The sequence below is a fragment of the Peromyscus maniculatus genome, chromosome 7 (assembly GCF_049852395.1).
Source record: "Peromyscus maniculatus bairdii isolate BWxNUB_F1_BW_parent chromosome 7, HU_Pman_BW_mat_3.1, whole genome shotgun sequence".
NCBI classification, from domain to species: domain Eukaryota; kingdom Metazoa; phylum Chordata; class Mammalia; order Rodentia; family Cricetidae; genus Peromyscus; species Peromyscus maniculatus.
The window spans coordinates 121577303-121595083 of NC_134858.1; the positions used below are offsets into that span (position 1 = coordinate 121577303).

The 17781-nt window shown below is 41.8% G+C and overlaps 1 protein-coding gene and 1 pseudogene across 2 annotated transcripts in view; both read right to left on the reverse strand.

Moving 5' to 3' along the window:
* LOC102924685 (sodium- and chloride-dependent transporter XTRP3A) overlaps nt 1–13426 on the reverse strand; it is a 40007-nt gene extending 26581 nt beyond the window's left edge. The window contains exon 1 of one of the 2 annotated variants that reach the window (XM_076575543.1): nt 13234–13426. In XM_076575543.1, the coding sequence (XP_076431658.1) occupies nt 13234–13426 (193 nt within the window). Of the gene's footprint in view, nt 1–12542; nt 12996–13233 lie in introns of those variants that run through there. The other variant, XM_076575544.1, reaches the window with a different exon arrangement.
* Nucleotides 13427–15427: 2001 nt separating this feature from the next.
* On the reverse strand, nt 15428–17239 carry LOC102924371 (nucleophosmin pseudogene; annotated as a pseudogene).
* Nucleotides 17240–17781: the final 542 nt, after the last annotated feature.

Consider the following 17781-nt stretch of genomic DNA (forward strand, 5'->3'; position numbering starts at 1 on the left):
ATTTCCCCCCCTTGAACAACACTTAGCAGAACAAAAAGAACAACTGCAGACTTGGAAAAAATGCATATAAAACACGTTCCTGAGAAAGCGTTATATGAGGCATTTATAGAGGAATCTCAAAACTGAAAGATGTTCCATAAGTAACACATCTTAGTACACTTACGTTGCATCTTGGAATGCATGAGATCAGGTCTGTTATAAAGAATGGAAATGCACTGGCTCTTGGTTCTGGAGGAGGCACCATGCAGAGCACAGTGCTGGCTTTGAGTCCTTTCTTACTGAAGACAAGTGCAGCAGAGGGCAAGAGTGAGATGTGAACTAAATTTTTATAGCAAACTTCACTTCTCTGATTATAACAATCTATCCTCAATGCCAAAACCCTAATGATCTAATCACTTTTGAAATATGCTACCTCTAAACATTATTGAGTGAGGACCAAGTTTCTAAAAGCAAGATTCTCTGACAGACTCCCAATGCAGTTAACAAAACCAGAATATTTACTATACAGATTTATTGAAATTTTACCAGTTTCCCAGAGTAGGATCCAGCTTACAGTCAGATTCTCAGATCTGGTCTTAAAGTTTCCTCAGTTTTTTTTTTTTTTTGACACTTTAGAAGTTTACCAGAGAGTTTATTTTGTGGAATGTCTCTCATTTGAGCTTCTGGCAGAAACATTAAAGTGACCTGATGTCCTCCTTCAGAGGTACAGGATGCCTGCCCATTGGCCCCTTCTTGGCAATGCTGACTTTGCTCATGTGGCTTAAGTGGCTTAAGATTTCTCTGCTGAAACTTAACTCTTCCCTTTGAAACATTAAGTAATTTGGAGGGGGTACTTTTTGTTTTTGTTTTAGAACATGGTCTCATTGTATGGCTTAGGCTGGCAATCTTCCTGCCTTTGTCTCCCAAATGCTGCATTATAGGCATATTTGGCCACTGCATTAGACTTGGAGAATTTGATTCTTACTCTTTTGTGTGGTCGTTTTACATGAACTAATAATTCTTACCTAAAACAATGATTAGTGCATTAGTTGTGTTTATAATTCCTCTGCCTGTAACATACTCTATCACTTTCAAGTGGTTTGTCATGCACAACAGATAACTACAGCATATATGAGCATTTTTTGTTAGCATCCATGCCACCTGTATGTCTGTGTAAGCTTGGATGACTGGGAGGAAGTGACATGGTTCTTATTCCTTAATTCCCTGAAATCTGCCAATATATCTCTACCAGCATTGTGTCATGCACCATTCCATCTCCATGCTGGTCTTCTGGCTCCCAGTTTATAAGTGTCTCCCTGGTTTTGTGGTACTCGGTCTACTTTACCTCTCTGTCTCTTCCCTGGTTAAACCCTCTTTTCTTGCTCCTTATACTTGAGCTAAAATTTACACTTTCCCTCTGTGGCCACTGTTCCCTGGCTAGGAGGCCTTATCACCTTCACTTTTGTCTTCCCCTTTCCATTTTCTGCACATATTTGGCTTCCTTACAGGCTTCCCTCTCTGCCCTATACTCTGTATGACTTACTTTTTGAGTAATGAACTATGTGAAAATGCAGAAACCACCATTTTCTCCTGGTATGTCTCCTTACCACTGAGGAAGCTTTTGTCCTTACTCAGCTCTGCATGGTACTGGACAAAGCTGGAGCCCAGGGAGTACTTGGTGACTACAGGTTAGTATCTTTCAGGTCTTACTGGACCTTTTACGCATACCATTTTTTCCAATAACTTCTTCAAATACTGAGGTAGGGTCTTCATCTTTGGTCTCATAGTTCCTGATTTTGAGGCAATTGTCTGTTGTGGAATAATCCTCTTGCACATTGTAAAGATTTATTACTCGAATTGGTTTAATAAAACACTGATTGGCCAGTATCCAGGCAGAAAGTATAGGCAGGACAACCAAACTAAGAATGATGGGAAGGAGAAGGGTGGTGTCAGGAGTGGCCAGCCAGAGGGAGCAGGAAATGAATGTGCCATGCTAATAAAGGTACCACCATGTGGCAGACCGTAAATATGGAATATGGGTTAACTCAAAATGTAAGAGCTAGATAGTAATAGGCCTCAGCTATTGGCTGAGCATTTATAATTCATATAAGCCTCTGTGTGTTTATTTGGGACTGGGTAGTCAGGACAGGACTTCCATTTACAATTGTCCCTGTACTATTTACAGCTATGCTACTCCCAGACTTCTTTTAAGTCACCCACTGAGGACAGAAGAAGACTCTATCTGGCTCACCACTGCCCTTTAATTCTTTTTGTTTGTTTGTTTTTCAAGACAGGGTTTCTCTTTGTAGTTTTGGTGCCTGTCTTGGATCTCACTCTGTAGACCAGGCTGGCCTCAAACTCACAGAGATCTGCCTGGGTCTGCCTCCTGAGTGCTGGGATTAAAAGTATGCGCCACTGCCACCCAGCCCTTTAATTCTCAACAAAGGGTCTGACAAGGAGCATGTCCTCCACAGACTGTTGGTGATAATGGTTCTACAATAGTGGTTCTATAGGAGGGTAGGTAATAAAGATATTACTGGAGGATAGTGATGGAAATGTCTTGAAAGTCACTCATGTTGCTAATAACAGAGCACCTAAAAATTCACATGGGGCCCAGTAAGATGGCTTAGCAGGTGAAGGTGCTTTCCACCAAGCCTGATGACCTGAGTTTGATTCCTGGGACACAAACGGTAGAAGGGGAGAACTGACTCTCAAAGTTGTCCTCTGACCACTACACAAACAAAATAAATAGATTTAAAAAAACAGCCTAAGAATTCACATAGAACTATTTTAACTTCCTTTGACTTTACTTGTGTGTACACTAGATAAGACAGGAGAAAGTCTATCCATAAGGATGGGCAATGAGAAGTATTCTTTGAACTCATAAGACACTGTAGATAAACACACACACATACACAAACCCTTCAGTGTGTGCATTAGATAAGACAGGAGAAAGTCTATCCATAAGGATGGGCAATGAGAAGTATTCTTTGAACTTATGATAAGACACTGTAGATAAACACAAAAAATACCTTGAATGTTAGAACAAATGTCTTCCTCTAAAATAGACTTGCTGTGAAAAAGAAAAGAAAGCAGAGAGGATTTATGTTTATTGTATATCATCAGGCAATGATGATGAACAGTGCAGAAGAAAACAGGTTTTTTAAAGATGAAAAAATATGACTGTTAAATTTAAAGCCCAGTGGGAGCAAAAAGTAGAGCATAGTCACAAACACAGAAAAGAATCAAGAGGTGGACAAGGCATGGCCAGCAAGCTTAAGCCCTTGCTCTATCTAGAACTGAGAGGGAGAGAACACCACAGACACAACAGTTGGAACATGTGCAGTAATGAGATTTGTAAGACAATTTCCTGATCGTGTGATTGTGAACATCACATTATATAGAACATCACATATATTTCCATGATACTTTAAGTGCCTAGGGTACCTAAGAATTAATAAAATTAGCTACAGAATTCTCCATCACAGAATTAAACATCTGAAAACAATAGAAAAAATTTATAGATTTTGAGCAAAGGAGATTGCAACCCATTCATAGTGCTACAAAGGAAAGATAGTCTTAACATTGAGTCCTTTATTTTTTTGTTCCTGAAAGAATTGTTGATGAGCTGCAGTGTGGGATCAGAAGAAAGAACTTAAGTATGGAGTTGTGTTATAAAATAAGTAATCAACAGTAAATAAGTAAGCAAAACAAATCAAGTGTAAAAATAATACTGGTGATTTCATTGGAAAAATAATATAAAAGAGAAAAGGAATTTATGAATAGGGAAACATGATTATTAATAATAAAATAATCATTGTCACATATATGAAATCCCAGATTATATTTTTAAAATGTGCTATATAGAATGGTGTAAGGAAAGGAGCAAGAAGTAGAAGTATGCTGTGGTTTGAAGGTGTCCCTCAAGTTTCATGTGTTGGAAACTCAAGTCCTTAATTCATATGGTAATGATATGTGGAGGTGGGACCTATGAGAGATGATTGGATCATGGGAACTCTGGATTAATGAATTAATGAAACATAGAGATGGAGTGGCTTTGGAATAAAAGCAAGCTTTTCTAGGCAGAGCTGCTCTGTTTCAGCATGTGAGATCCTTTGTCATGTTATAATACAGCATAATGCAGAGCAAATATTGGCTCTGGTGAGCAGTCTTCATTGTTAACTTGACTAGATTTAGTCAAGTTAGTCACTGAAGGAACACACCTGTGGATGTGTCAGTGAGGATGTTTCCAGAAAGATTTAACTGAAAAGGGAAGAACTACCTTAAATATGGGTGGTACCGTTCAATGGGCTAGGGTCCAGGACTGAATAAAAAGGACAAAGAGGGGTTGAGGAGATTGTTCAGTCAGTAAAAGGCTTCTCCTACAAATATGAAGACCTGAGTTTTGATTCCCAACATCCACAGAAAAAATTGAGTATGCCTTCCATCCCAGCACTGAGGAGACAGAGACATTAAGTCCTTGGGACTTGCTGACCAGCCAGCCTAGCAGAACTCCAGGTTCAGTGAGTTCAGTCTCAAAAAATAAAGTACAAGGGCTGGCTGGAGATATGACTCAGTGGTTGAGAGCTTTGGCTGCTCTTGCAGATGACATGGGTTCAATTCCCAGCACTTACCTGGTAGCTAACAACTATCCATAACTCCTGTTCCAGGGGATCCAACACCCACTCTGGCCTTCACGGGCACCAGGCTTGTACATGGTACACAGACATACATGTAGACAAAACTCTCATAGACATAAAATAAAAATAAATGTTTTAAAAATTTTAAAAATAAGGTGGAGAACAATTGAGGAAGATACAATGTTGACCTCTGGCATAACACACGTGTGTAGATAACATGTGAACATGCACCCACACACCTGTGTGTATGCATAGACATGCTAGCAGATGTGAGAGTAGTGGTGACAGCAGGGAAAGCAGCAGCTTTCACGCTCCTGCTACCATTGCTTCCTTCCCAGGATGGATGCTACCCTAAAGCTGTGAGCCAAATTCTTCTTTCCTTAAGTTACTGTAGTCAGGTACCACGTCATAGCAATGAGAAAAGCAGCCTATGCAGGCATCATACTCTTAGACCGTTTCAGCCTTCAGATTCGTGAGCTAAACACATGCCTATGCTTTAAATTACTCACTTGGTGCTATTCAGTTATAACAACATAAAATGGAATGCCAATGTGTTAAGTTTCAACTCCACAGGGTGATATCAAAGATAACATTTCATTCATGATACTGATGGAGGAAATACATTTTTTTTCCAAAAAATTGAATTAACTATTGGTAGGGTAAAATCAGAACTTAAAACTTGTAACCATTTGAGAGAAAAAAGCAAATATATTTTATATTATAAGAGATCAAAATGCAACAATCAAACAGCAAGATAGCATAAAACAGCCAATAGCCAGTAGATGGTGGCACACACCTTTAATCCCAGCTCTTGGGAGGCAGAGGCAGGCAGGTCTTTGAGTTTGAGGCCAGTCTGGTCTACAGAGTGAGTTCCAGGACAGCCAAGGCTACAAAGAGAAACCCTGTCTCAATAATAATAATGATAATAATAATAACAGTGAATATAGTCTGATAATGATTATAAATGGATTGAACTCTTTCACTAAAAGATTATGACAATTCAATAATAAAGTGTCAAATCTTAAGGTGATTAAGTTCCACAACTGGAAAATGTTTAAATGTATTGTTACCTCTATAAATGACATGCTATAGAGCTATTTAAGTTTATATTTTTAAAGAATATGACATGACTTTGAAAATGATTACAAAAGTTTTTTTCCCATTTTTTTGTCTCTTCCTTTCTTTCCTCCTTCCTTCCTTTCTTTTCTTTCTTTCTAGGCAGGGTCCCACTACATACCATAAACTGATCTTGAGCCCAAAATCTCTCTGCCTCAGTTACTTGAGTGCTATTAGTCATCGTGTCTGACCAGGTGCTTTCTTACATATGTCAAATCATGTGTACAGAAGTCAAATGCAAAGGTCAGAGGACAATGTGCAGGAGTTGGTTCTCTCTGTCATTTAGTTCTGGATTTGAACTCAAGTCATCAGGTTTGGAAGCAAGAGCCTTTACTCACTGAGCCATTTTGCTGGCCCTACTAGGTTAGGTTAATTTTAAGAGCAAAACATCAAATGACATGTAAAATGTAGTTCTAACATTAAACAAAAAATAGGAACAGTTATTATCTCTGGGTGGTGGAATTTCAAGGGTTTTTTGTTGTTTGTTAGTTATTTTGTGTGTGTGTGTGTGTGTGTGTGTGTGTGTGTGTGTGTGTGTGTGTGTGTGTGTACTAAGGATTCAACCTAGGGCCTCACTCATGCTAGGTGAATGTCTTACTACTAAGCCTCATCTCTAGACCCTGATTTTGTATTTTATTCTTCATATATTTCTCTGTTTTCCAGAGTTCCTACTCAAATAATAGGTTATTCTGGAGCATGCAATTACTTACCTTTATAATTACCATAGCAGTACCCTGTTTGCTGAACCCAAGGATCTCATTGGTAGATAAATTCTTTTCTGTGTGACATTTATCCCTAGGGCCAAGCCCTTACATTGAGTTCTACCTCTTTGAGACTCAAAAAAGAGAAAACCCAAAGTTAGCAACTTACAGAAAGTCAACTCATGTCATGTTTTCTGACTCTTGGTCTCCCTCCACTTACATACCTTTGTCCTCTACAAAACCCACAGCAGGTATCCATTAACCTGATTTCCTTCTTGAGGCATGCACTTTCTTGATTTAAGAAGCAACATCCTAGATGACCCTGCAGCCTGTTGTGATGAGGACCACTTAAAGAACCACTATTATGCTCAATGCAGGACTCCATCCGACTCCTTCATTCTTTTCATTTATCCTCCTTCCCACTTCAGTTTACACTATAGGTTCCCATGGGGGGGCGGGTTGACTCAGATCCATGTTTTAGGAACAAAGCAGAAGCACAGGTGAGGAAAACTGAAACCATTCTTATTGTCTCTGACCACCTGATCTAAAACTTCAAGAATTTCTCTCCTAGTCCTTTCTCTGCACCTATCTTGTAACATCCTTCCTTCACCCACCACCCAGTTTATCTCCGGCCATCATCCTGCTGTGCTTCATGACCACACCACTCTCCCACTTAACCTGGCCTTGCCCTTAAGAGTAAAAATTGAAGTTTTTCTTCAGCCCATGAACAAGGCCCTTTGAAGACATACTGACTACCTCTTCACCCCCTCTCACCTCTCCAACCATTGCCTTGATCTCTGCTTCATGTATCACAGTCACCTGGAGTTTCTAGCTATTTTCCTCAAATGTATGCTCTCTATGCCTTTTGCACAGTTTACTCTGCTTGGAGTATTCTAAGTATTTTTAACTCTCTCTGGTGCACTCATTTAATGATGCCATTGCTAGAGGCTTTCTAGACTCCATCATACATCAAGTCCTTCTTCCATTGTTTCAGTAAACAGCCTTCTGTGAAAGCTCCACCTGCTCTGTGTGTAGAATGTTTATACATTTGCCCCTTCTTGCCCCAAAGTAGTATCCATCTCTGCTAGCTCCCCCATAATATAAGTCCTGCCTTGTAGCTGATACTCAGTAAATATTTATGGAATGACTTAAGTTCCTAGAAGGTTTACATTATTCATTTTTGTTTTATGCCCCTTACTTCTTAGAACAAACTATAAGACAGTGATTACAGACTGCAAAGAATCCCATAGGGAGTTTTTAAAACTCTCTAGGTTCATACCTAGACCAACCACCTCAGGACTTCTAGGGGTGGGGCACTGGGAAAGCATACATATATAATTTTTTTTTTTTTTTTACAATTACTGGTAATTCTATCATGCAGGTGAATGGAGACTTCTCTAACACATGGGCATTGAGTCTTGTCACTTTCTTCTCTACCATGAGGTGAGACACATTATCACAGAGAGGAGAGATGGCTTAGCCTAGATGCCTAAGAGGAGTGCATGGGATACTTTTGATTTGGGGAGGAGGAGGTTGCTGTGGGATGTTCTGTTTTTCCTGTGGGAGCCCGTTCTTGGGTTCCTCGTGGCTTTACCCAGCAGGTCCGCATAGAGGATGATTAGGACCACGGGCCTGAGTGCAGGTGTCTGAGATGGTCTGCACTTGGCTGTGCTGTATGTCTGTATGTCAAGTTGCTCTGATTGGTCAATAAATAAAACACTGATTGGCCCGTGGCTAGGCAGGAAGTATAGGCGGGACTAACAGAGAGGAGAAATAAAAGAACAGGAAGGCAGAAGGAGTCACTGCCAGCCATCGCCAGGACAAGCAGCATGTGAAGATGCCGGTAAGCCACGAGCCACGTGGCAAGGTATAGATTTGTGGGAAATGGATTAATTTAAGATATAAGTACAGTTAGTAAGAAGCCTGCCACGGCCATACAGTTTGTAAGCAATATAAGTCTCTGTGTTCAGGTGGTTGGGTCTGAGTGGCTGTGGGACCTGGCGGGTGACAAAGATTTGTCCTGACTGTGGGCAAGGCAGGAAAACTCTAGCTACAGGAGGTTTCCAGGGGAGGGTGAAGGGATGGAATGCACAGAGGACATCAGGCATTGCAACGTGTACGCAGAGAAGGGCAGAAATGGAGAAAAGGCTGGAACAAAAAGTACATGGGACCTTTAAAGGAGAACACAGAGGACACCCAAGCTCTTGGCCAGGCCCCTCCAATGTCCATCTGAAGCCCTGACTGAGAGAACCACAAGAGGAGCTCCTGCCTTCATCACATTAAATACAGAAGCTACAGAGTGCTGTAGAAAAAGTCCCATTTGCAGACAGATGGTGGAAGCCTCATTATTCCTCCTGAGGCCATCTTTGCTCCTCTGGGCATGTTTTCCCTCTGTAACAGACAGGCTCAACCCTGGGAGTGCTGTGAAGACTGACTTGAACATCTGTAGAAAATGCTCTACAGCATGACTGACTGATATGTCAGAAGCCCAGTGGAGTACATTGTCACTAGGACTGATGCTGAAAATACCAGGGAAGGGCAGCAGAGGGATCTTCTATGGCCTAGACCACAACTTTAGGGCCTAATACTGGAAGTTCGTTTTGGCTAGAGTCTTTTTCTTTCCTTTTTTTTTTTTTTTTTTTTTTTTGAGACATGGTTTCTCTATGTAGCTTTGTGTCTTTCCTGGAACCCACTCTGTAGCTCAGGTGGGCCTCGAACTCATAGAGATCTGCCTGCCTCTGCCTCCTAAGTGCTGGGATTAAAGGCATGCGCCACCACCACCTGGCTTTTGGCTAGAGTCTTAATGTCTGACCTCTGACACTCAGGTTCTGTTCTACCCAGAACTATAGAAACAGCACAAGACACAGCCTGAATGTGCATGCATACACTCGAAGTAAACACCCTGTCTATTCCTGGACACTTTGATGTGCATCATGCCTAGGCTAGATGCTCATTTGAGCTATGTTCACCATAACAGCTGACTCCAGTGGTATATACAAACCTTCCCAGAGCACCTCACACACCTAGCCATCCTCACATCTTTTCAGTCTTGCACCTTGGAACTGTGTGGCATTCTGAAGCCATCCATAGTGGGAATGTTTATACCAGGATGCAAAGCAAATGCTATGACTTAGGACCCAGTATGGCAAGCCAAGCCCCCAGCAGCTGATAGAATGGGGACATTTGAACAACCCTGACTCTTCTTCCAAGGTATGGTCTGTGAACTAGTAGTAGTATCAGTCTCAACAGGCCCTGTTTAAAAATGTCAAATCCTGGCTGGGCAGTTTGAGGCCAGCCTGGTCTACAGGGTGAGTTCCAGGACAGCCAGGGCTGTTACACAGAGAAACCCTGCCTCAAACCTCCCAACCCCCCAAAAAGTCAGATCTGTCCTCTCTATGGGTCTCTGAGAGGGGTTCCATTTGAGGTGCAATATGTTGATCAATTTGGGTTATCAAAATTAAGGGGGCTAAAAGAACTTAGTTCCTATCCCAGAAGGAAATGAGAGCTTTGAAGAGGAATGGAACATTAACTCTGAGAATGACTTGACCTTCTATAAAGTCAGATGCCCTCTAATTTTTTCCTTGTTCAAATATCATGTAGAGAATAATTAAGACAGGGAAAATGCATAATCCATATTTTCTCCAGCCACACAACTGCTCTTTCTTCCACACATTTTTCATGCATTCAAATCCACCTCGTGCACACGCACATTTATGTAAGCTGCTAGTGCATGTGTGTTATCACACATTTGTGCTCAGCACATTTGCAGCCTTGAAGTAATTAATGCCTTGGACTTTGGTCTGCTGACTTTTTTGAAAATGGGATTTTGTAAAGTTCCTTCATCATCCTTGTTGGTTTTGTTTTTTGTCTTTGGAGTAGCAGAGTTGTGCCGAGAAGAGGGACACCTGGAACATAATCCTCAGAATTAACATTCCTTATTCAGGGCTGGCTGAAGGGAACAGTTACAATCTGTTTGATTCTGGAGGTTTTTTTTTTGGCAGTTTATAAACAAGTTCCTTGTTGATTGGCATGATTGCATCTGTGTCAGAAGACTTTTTACATCTTTTAGAGAGCAGTGATTCTCAAGCTTCCTATAGTTCATGTTGTAGTGACCTCCAACCATAAAATTATTCTCATTGCTACTTCATAACTGTAATTTTGCTACTGTTATGAATCATAATATAAATATTTTTGGAGATAGAGGTTTGCCAAAGGGGTTGTGACCCACAGGTTGAGAACCACTGCTCTAGAGTCCAGAGTTTTTCTCATGTTGTAGCTGGTCCATCCTTACCCTGGAGGCTAAGAATGAGTTGAAACCACCTGGTTTGGGGTGATGTTAATAACTTGTTGTCAGTTGACCTATATGGAGTGGGGTGGGAGTGCCACCAGCATTCTTCATTGTTGACTTTGTGTGTGTATGTATACAAGTGCACATATTTAGTGTAAGTCTGAAGTTGATGGTGGGTGTCTTCCTTCATCAGTCTCCATTTTGTTTACTGAGGTAAGGTCTCTTAATTGAACTCAGAGTTTTCTAACGGGCTAGTCTAGCTACCCAGCTTGCTCTAAGGATCTTGATTCTGCTTCCTGAGTGCAGACTCCTACATCTGCCAGATGTTTACTTGGGTCCTGGATATCCAAACTTTGATCCTCATGATTGCACTACATGTACTTTAATCCACTGAGCCATTTTCTCAGCCCGAATTTATAGCTTTTCATTGCAAGTCTTGCTTATTCATTCAGTACATTTTTATGGGTACTCCCTCCACCCTCACTGCACTGGGGGATTGGATGGGCAGGGTGAGAGAAAAATTCTAAAGCCCCGAGTGTTTGTGACCAAGTGTTCATTTGATTTTACAGGTAAGGAGAGTCAGAAAGACCAGCAGGGGAGGGTGACATGGAAGTTCTCCAAGTAAAGAACAGCCAAGGTAGGGGGAGGAGCTACATAGTGGGAAGTTAGATACCCAACTTGTGGGTAGTTGAGGCAGGAAAGAGCTTGGGGATTGGGATGAAGATGAATTGCATAGGATAAAGTGGAACTATCAGGCAAGAGATAGTCAAATGTCTACTGTGCTGGGACAAACAATTTAATTTTTATTCTGGACACATTTGTTATCTGTCTAACCTACAATTTTCCCCTCTCACCTGCTGCTCCACATGAATCCACTCATCTACACATGAATTCTCAGTCCCAGCTAAACATCCACTGTACCAGGCCTAGAATTTCTTTTGCTCTCTTCTTCCAGTAATTTGAAGGTCTCCCCACACATATTCAACTTCAGAGCCATTTAGCATCACTTGTACCCACCTAAAGACTATAAACAAGAAATCAAGCAGTCATGTGACAGTGTGGTTTACCTGGCCTGGTGGCTGGGAACTATGGAGCCAGATAAAGGTATTAAGGAAGGTGTACTAAAAATGTGAAAATAATTCTTTCCAACACCAGTTATGAAGCATTAGAAGCATGTGATGGCATATGTCCTCTACATATGGATTATTTGAATAATTCAAATTAAAATAAAGGAGCAAGAGAATCATGAATACACTCTTCTTAATCTATAGATTAACCTTTTGTTAAGTTGATTTTGATCTGGCTAGAGTGACAGGAGGAGGGAGGGCTAGATTTTCTTAAACAGGTTAAATTTTGTAATACACTAATTTAACATCTTTAACTGTTCTGATAGTGAGAAAAGCAATGCTGATTAGACCCCCATGTGTATAGACACACATGCCGTCAGGTAAACAAGAACCCCCAGAGAACCACTCTAAATACTGGAATGTTTCTCTTAGTTTTCTTTTCTCTCATTTTAAGCACAACTGCTTAAAAATGTTAGTTTTGAATCAGACTTCTTCTCCCTCCACTTAACATATGATAAAATATTAAGAGAAAATCTTATTAAAACTTTACCTTTATGGCTATCAAGCACACTGTTAGGCGAGTGTTCCACAATTTATTGAAGGGCTTAAAAAGTTTCTAACATTTTGATCTTATTAAAAGACAGTGACCATGCCATTTTCTGCCTCAGTTAGAATGCTGACTTTTCCTTTAGACAAGGTTTTAGAAAATGGAATTGAAGAGGATTTTTAAAAAATATATGCCGAGACTTACTTCCTCCATGCCGTACAGATTTCAGTCCAGAAGTTCCCCACTCCTTGCTCCCCTAAGGAATTCGGGGTGAGGGTGCTGCTGTCTGTCCCACACCTCACCCTCAGTCCCTTCTCCCCTCCCATCCTCGGGTCAGAGAAAACAAAACAAAACAACAGCAGAACCAAGAAACAAATTATCCGGGTATGGAATTATTTGTTTTTCCTGCCTTCTATGATTCCAAGCCCAAACCAAGTCTCCACATCCACAAACCAATCTTTTTTATTAAGAAAAATTAAAGAAATAACTCACGATCCTTTTGATTTGTGTTTCAACTTGTGGTCAGGGACTTAAATTTCGGATCTGTAAGATGTATGGCAAGTTCCTGTTAAACAATTTACTGCTCACTTTTGCACCTCAGTAGAGGGGTGACGCACTTGTGCCGGGACAGCAAGTTCCCCGCCGCTGCCCCGCACCTGCACCTGCTGGACCTGCAGCTCTGGTTCAGGACTCGAGGCTCAGTATCTTAGAGCAAAAGGCCCTGCGCCTTCGCGTTCTGAGCTGTCATAAGAGCCACTCGCCCTTGAAGCGCTTAGGACTTTCCTGAGCTGGGGCGCTCGGGACAGAATGCCACCCCCAGCTGGGGAGCGCAGGATTGAACGCCACCGCCACCCGGTATCCAGGCACCTGCCGCGACTTGCCTGTCCGCACTCACCTCCGCCGTACATCTGGCACAGGTAGGGGAAGCGCCACACGTTGCCTAAGCCCACAGCATAGGAGATGCAGGCGAACACAAACTGTAGCGGGTTGCCCCACTGAGGCCGTGCTTTCTCCATGGCCCGCGCTGGGTGTCTGTCAGGGCTTGGTCTCTGGCCGCTGCTTGCCCGCCTTTTAATTGCTAATCTCATTAACTCGCGCCAGAGGGGCGAGGCCCGTAAGCGGAGATAGGCGAGCCCCACCCAGCAGAGCCACGGCAGGGAAGGCGCCCCTGCTTGGCACCGGGTGTGGACTTCAGAGCGCAGGGAAAGGATCACATTTCCTCAACTTCTTACTGATTCATCGATGCCAATATGCCAAGCACTACTCCAGAGCAGACATTCAGTTGGCGGGAATATTTAAATACCGCGGGATGATTTGTTCTTGACTTCTTTTGACCTACCGAGGCAGTCTCATTTCATACCACCTAGTTCACGTAAATCGAGGATGCAGGGACAATGCAAAGGATAAGCCCTAAATCCAGGTAGACAAGACCCAGGGCGTTTCAGAGGAGAGATGACTTTTGCACAGAGAGGGTACGTGTGGAGGCTCAGTGGCAGAGTACACTTGTGAGGCCGAGTTTGATTCTAGCACACATGGAATACCTATGCTTCTCCATCTACTGACTCTTCCCTATACCCGAACTGTGGCAGAATCAGGTTTTGAACAACTACTGTGAGGCCAGTGGGAGCTAGAGAGTCTCATTCCCCAGGTTAGGTGGAAACCTAAGATTTCTCATGCTTTGCCAGTCCAACAAGGAAATGTAGTTGAACCTGACTCCACAAAGTTTGGTGCAGTGATGCCAAATAGGGTCTGTTGTTTGTGTCTCTACTCCACCACTGACTAAGCTCTGTCACTTGGGCAAGTCATTTAACACCTTTGGCCCTGTTTCATATGTAATAGAAAACAAAACAAAAACAAACCCCTGCCCCCTCTCGCCCAACAAGCTTAAACTACCTATCTTGGAACTTTTAACCTTAAAACAGTAAAGAAGAAAACAAAGTCACGATACAGCAGAAGGAACTCTGGATACTTAAGCAGCTTCAGATTATAGATTTTTCCCCCTTTCCTGCTTCCTTCCACGCCTAATTCCAGTCTATTGTTGATGGACATTTGTGTTGTTCCAGTTTGTGGCTTTAATAAACAGAACTAGTGTGAACATTCTACCATCCTCCTCTGATGGGTGCACTCACTGCAGGGAACTTTGGGACTATGGGTGGCATTAGGAAATGCCAGTTCACATTCTCATTAGCCTCAGCTGCTTTGTATCCTATCACTCGACATTCTGTTTAAAAAAAAAAAAAAAAGAAGCAGTTATTGGGGGCAGGTGCCACAGCACGAATGAAGTTAAGAGAACAATCTGTGGGAGTCAGAGCCCTGCCATTCGGTTTATAAAGATCTGTCTAGACTTATGACTGTGTGCTGATGGTTCAATTTGCCTTTTGATTTCTCTGACAACTGACAAGTCTGCAACTTTCCATATACTCACCAGGCCATCAAAAGAGCCCTGGGTTTCTGAAATGTCTGCATAAGCCTTTGGTCAGTTTTTACTGGGTTGTCTTTTTCTACTGATTTGCATTCATTTCCGTACTCTGGCTATGGGGCCTGTCTGTGTTACATGCCAACAGTTTCATTTCTTACTCTGTGTTGCCTTTCTGGCCTGTCATAAGTGTCTTCTAATGAAGAGAATTCTCAACTTCAAGAAAGCCCAATTTGGGCTGGAGATGTATGTGGCTCATTTTGTAGAGTGCTTGCCTAACATGAATGAGACTTTGGGCTCTATTCCCAGCTCTCCATAAACTGGGTATGTATGGTGGTGTATACGTGTAATCTCAGCACTTGGGAGGTAGAGGCAGGAGGATCAGAAGTTCAAGGTTAGCCTGTTATAGAACACCCTATCTCAAAAATAAGCAAGTAGGCTGGAGGATTGGAATTCAGTTTCCAGCACCCACAAGGTTAGCTCACTACCACCTGTAACTCCAGCACTAGGGGATCCAATACCTTCTTTTGGTTTTTGAGGGCACCTACATGCATCTACATGTATATACACAAAGACACATATACACATAAAATATAAATATTAAAAAAATTATCAATTTTTTAAAAGTTGTCTTTGTGGTCATTTTTTCCCTCGTGTCTTACTTTATTTTATTTATTTATTTATTTATTTTTACTTTATTAAAATACGGAGTTTATTTTACATGTATATTTGTCTCCTACCATTTCCACATCTGACCACCACTATTACTATGTCCTATCATAACATTCCATACATACTTAAAAATAAGTAAAGGGTAGAGTTCCATCCTTGAAAACTAAACAGGCATTTTAGACAACACATTCTTGGCAATGGAACCTGGACAACATTTATCAAACACAGTAGGGAAAATTCTCACTTTGCATTATAAAAAGGACAGCCAGATATATCAACTGTTACAGAAATTAAGTAAGACAGAATATTTCAAACTGTTTAAACCATTTTCTTAAAGAGATTTCCTCCACTGCCAGAGATCTTGAATAACCTCTTGGTCAGTGATCTGGAAGCAATTCTTCACATAATTAATGAACTTGGCTTCTACTTTGGGAAGAGAATCATCTTTTTCTATACTTGCTTGCATTTTTGCCTTAATGTCTTCTACAGAACTAGGTCCTTTTGGTGTTTTAGGAGTTTTTTCTTTTTGAAAGACTCTTGACCCTTTGATCATGATGTTGATGGTTTTAAGTCTTTTCCATTTTGGTTTGATTTTGGTGCATTTTTGGCTGGGGTATCTCATACGGATTTCTTCACTGGAACTTTTTCTTCAGCTTCCTTATCATCAAAATCATCATCATCATCATCATCATCACCATCCTCATCCTCACCATCTTCGTCAAGTTTTACTTTTTTCTGCAGGACCTTGTTACCTCCTCCAGGAGCAGATCGTTTTCCAGACAAGAGTTTACATCCTCCTCATCTTCATCTCCTGACTCGGCGTCTTCCTCTACAGCTACCAGGTGCTGTCCACTGATGTGCACAGGCCCTGACCCACACTTCAACCTTAAGACCACAGGTGGTGTAATTTCAAAGCCCCCAAGAGAAACTGTTGGTTGTACAGACATTTTCAAAGTTGCCAGTGTTACTTTAATTGGACTGCCTTCGTAGTTCATTGCTTCTGCCTCTATGATGTGTAATTTGTCTTTTGCCCCGCCCCTAAACTAACCGTTCTTAGTGATAACTGGTGCTCATTCTCATCATTATCCACCTTAAAGTGATAATCCTTGTCAGCTTTTAGTTCACAACCAAAAAGGCAGTTCTGAGGCCCAAGAGGGCTCATGTCCATGCCCATCGAGTCTTCCATGAGGTGGAGGCGCGCACTTCGGTGTCAGAGAAGTTGGACAGAGGAAACCGCCTGCTGCTCCTCAGAACAGACATGCAGGACGGAATCATGCCAGGTCGTGTCTTACTTTAAACAACCTTTTCTTGCCAGGATTATGGAACATGCCTTTAATACTAGCACTTGTGAGACAGGAGGATCTGTCAGTTCAAGGCCAGCCTGGTTTAACATAGTGAGTCCAGGATAGGCAGGACTACATAGAGACCTTGTCTCAACAAAACAAAAACAAACAAACAAAAAAACGCCCAAAAAACTGAAAACAATAATAACAAGAAAAAGCCCAACCTCTTCCTTACCAACTCCAAGGTCATGAAGATATCCCTGAGCATTCAATCCCTTAGCAAAGCAAATCTCAGCAGTGAATAAGTTACTGCCTATTGAAACTCCTGGATCTCAATGATTCTGCTAGGCTGGCTGTTTAATGCACTCCAGGAATTCTCCTGTCTCCACATTCCCCCTCTCCTCAGTATTTGGAGAAATAGTCATGTGCCACTGTCCCTGGCTTTTTATGTGGGTGCCAGAGATTGAAACTCAGATCCTTATGCCTATTCACCACCATGCCTATAGGCAGACCCTTTACCAAATAAGCCATCTCCTCAGCCCCAGCAGTCCTGGTAAAGGGTCTACCTATAGGCATGGTGGTGAATAGTTTGGACAAGAGACCTGTTGCTGCCTCCAGCTATGTACTTATGCTTTGAGTATCACATATTAGTTTTTCTGAGAAACCGCCATACTGATTTCCAAAGTGGCTGTACAAGTTTGCATTCTCACCAACAGTGGAGGAGTGTTCCCCTTGCTCCACATCCTCTCCAACATAAGCTGTCTTCAGTGTTTTTGATCTTAGCCATTCTGACGGGTGTAAGATGGTATCTCAGAGTCATTTTGATATGCATTTCCCTTTTGATGTCTAGTCTTTCTTGAGTTCTTTATATATTCTGGAGATCAACTCTCTGTCAGATCTGGTGGTTTCTCAGAAAATTGGGAATCAATCTTCCTCAAGACCCAGCTACAGCACTCTTGGTTGTATAACCAAGGAATGCTCAATCATACCACAAGGACACATGCTCAACTATGTTCATAGCAGCATTATTTGTAACAGTCAGAACCTGGAAACAACCTAGATGCCCCTCAAC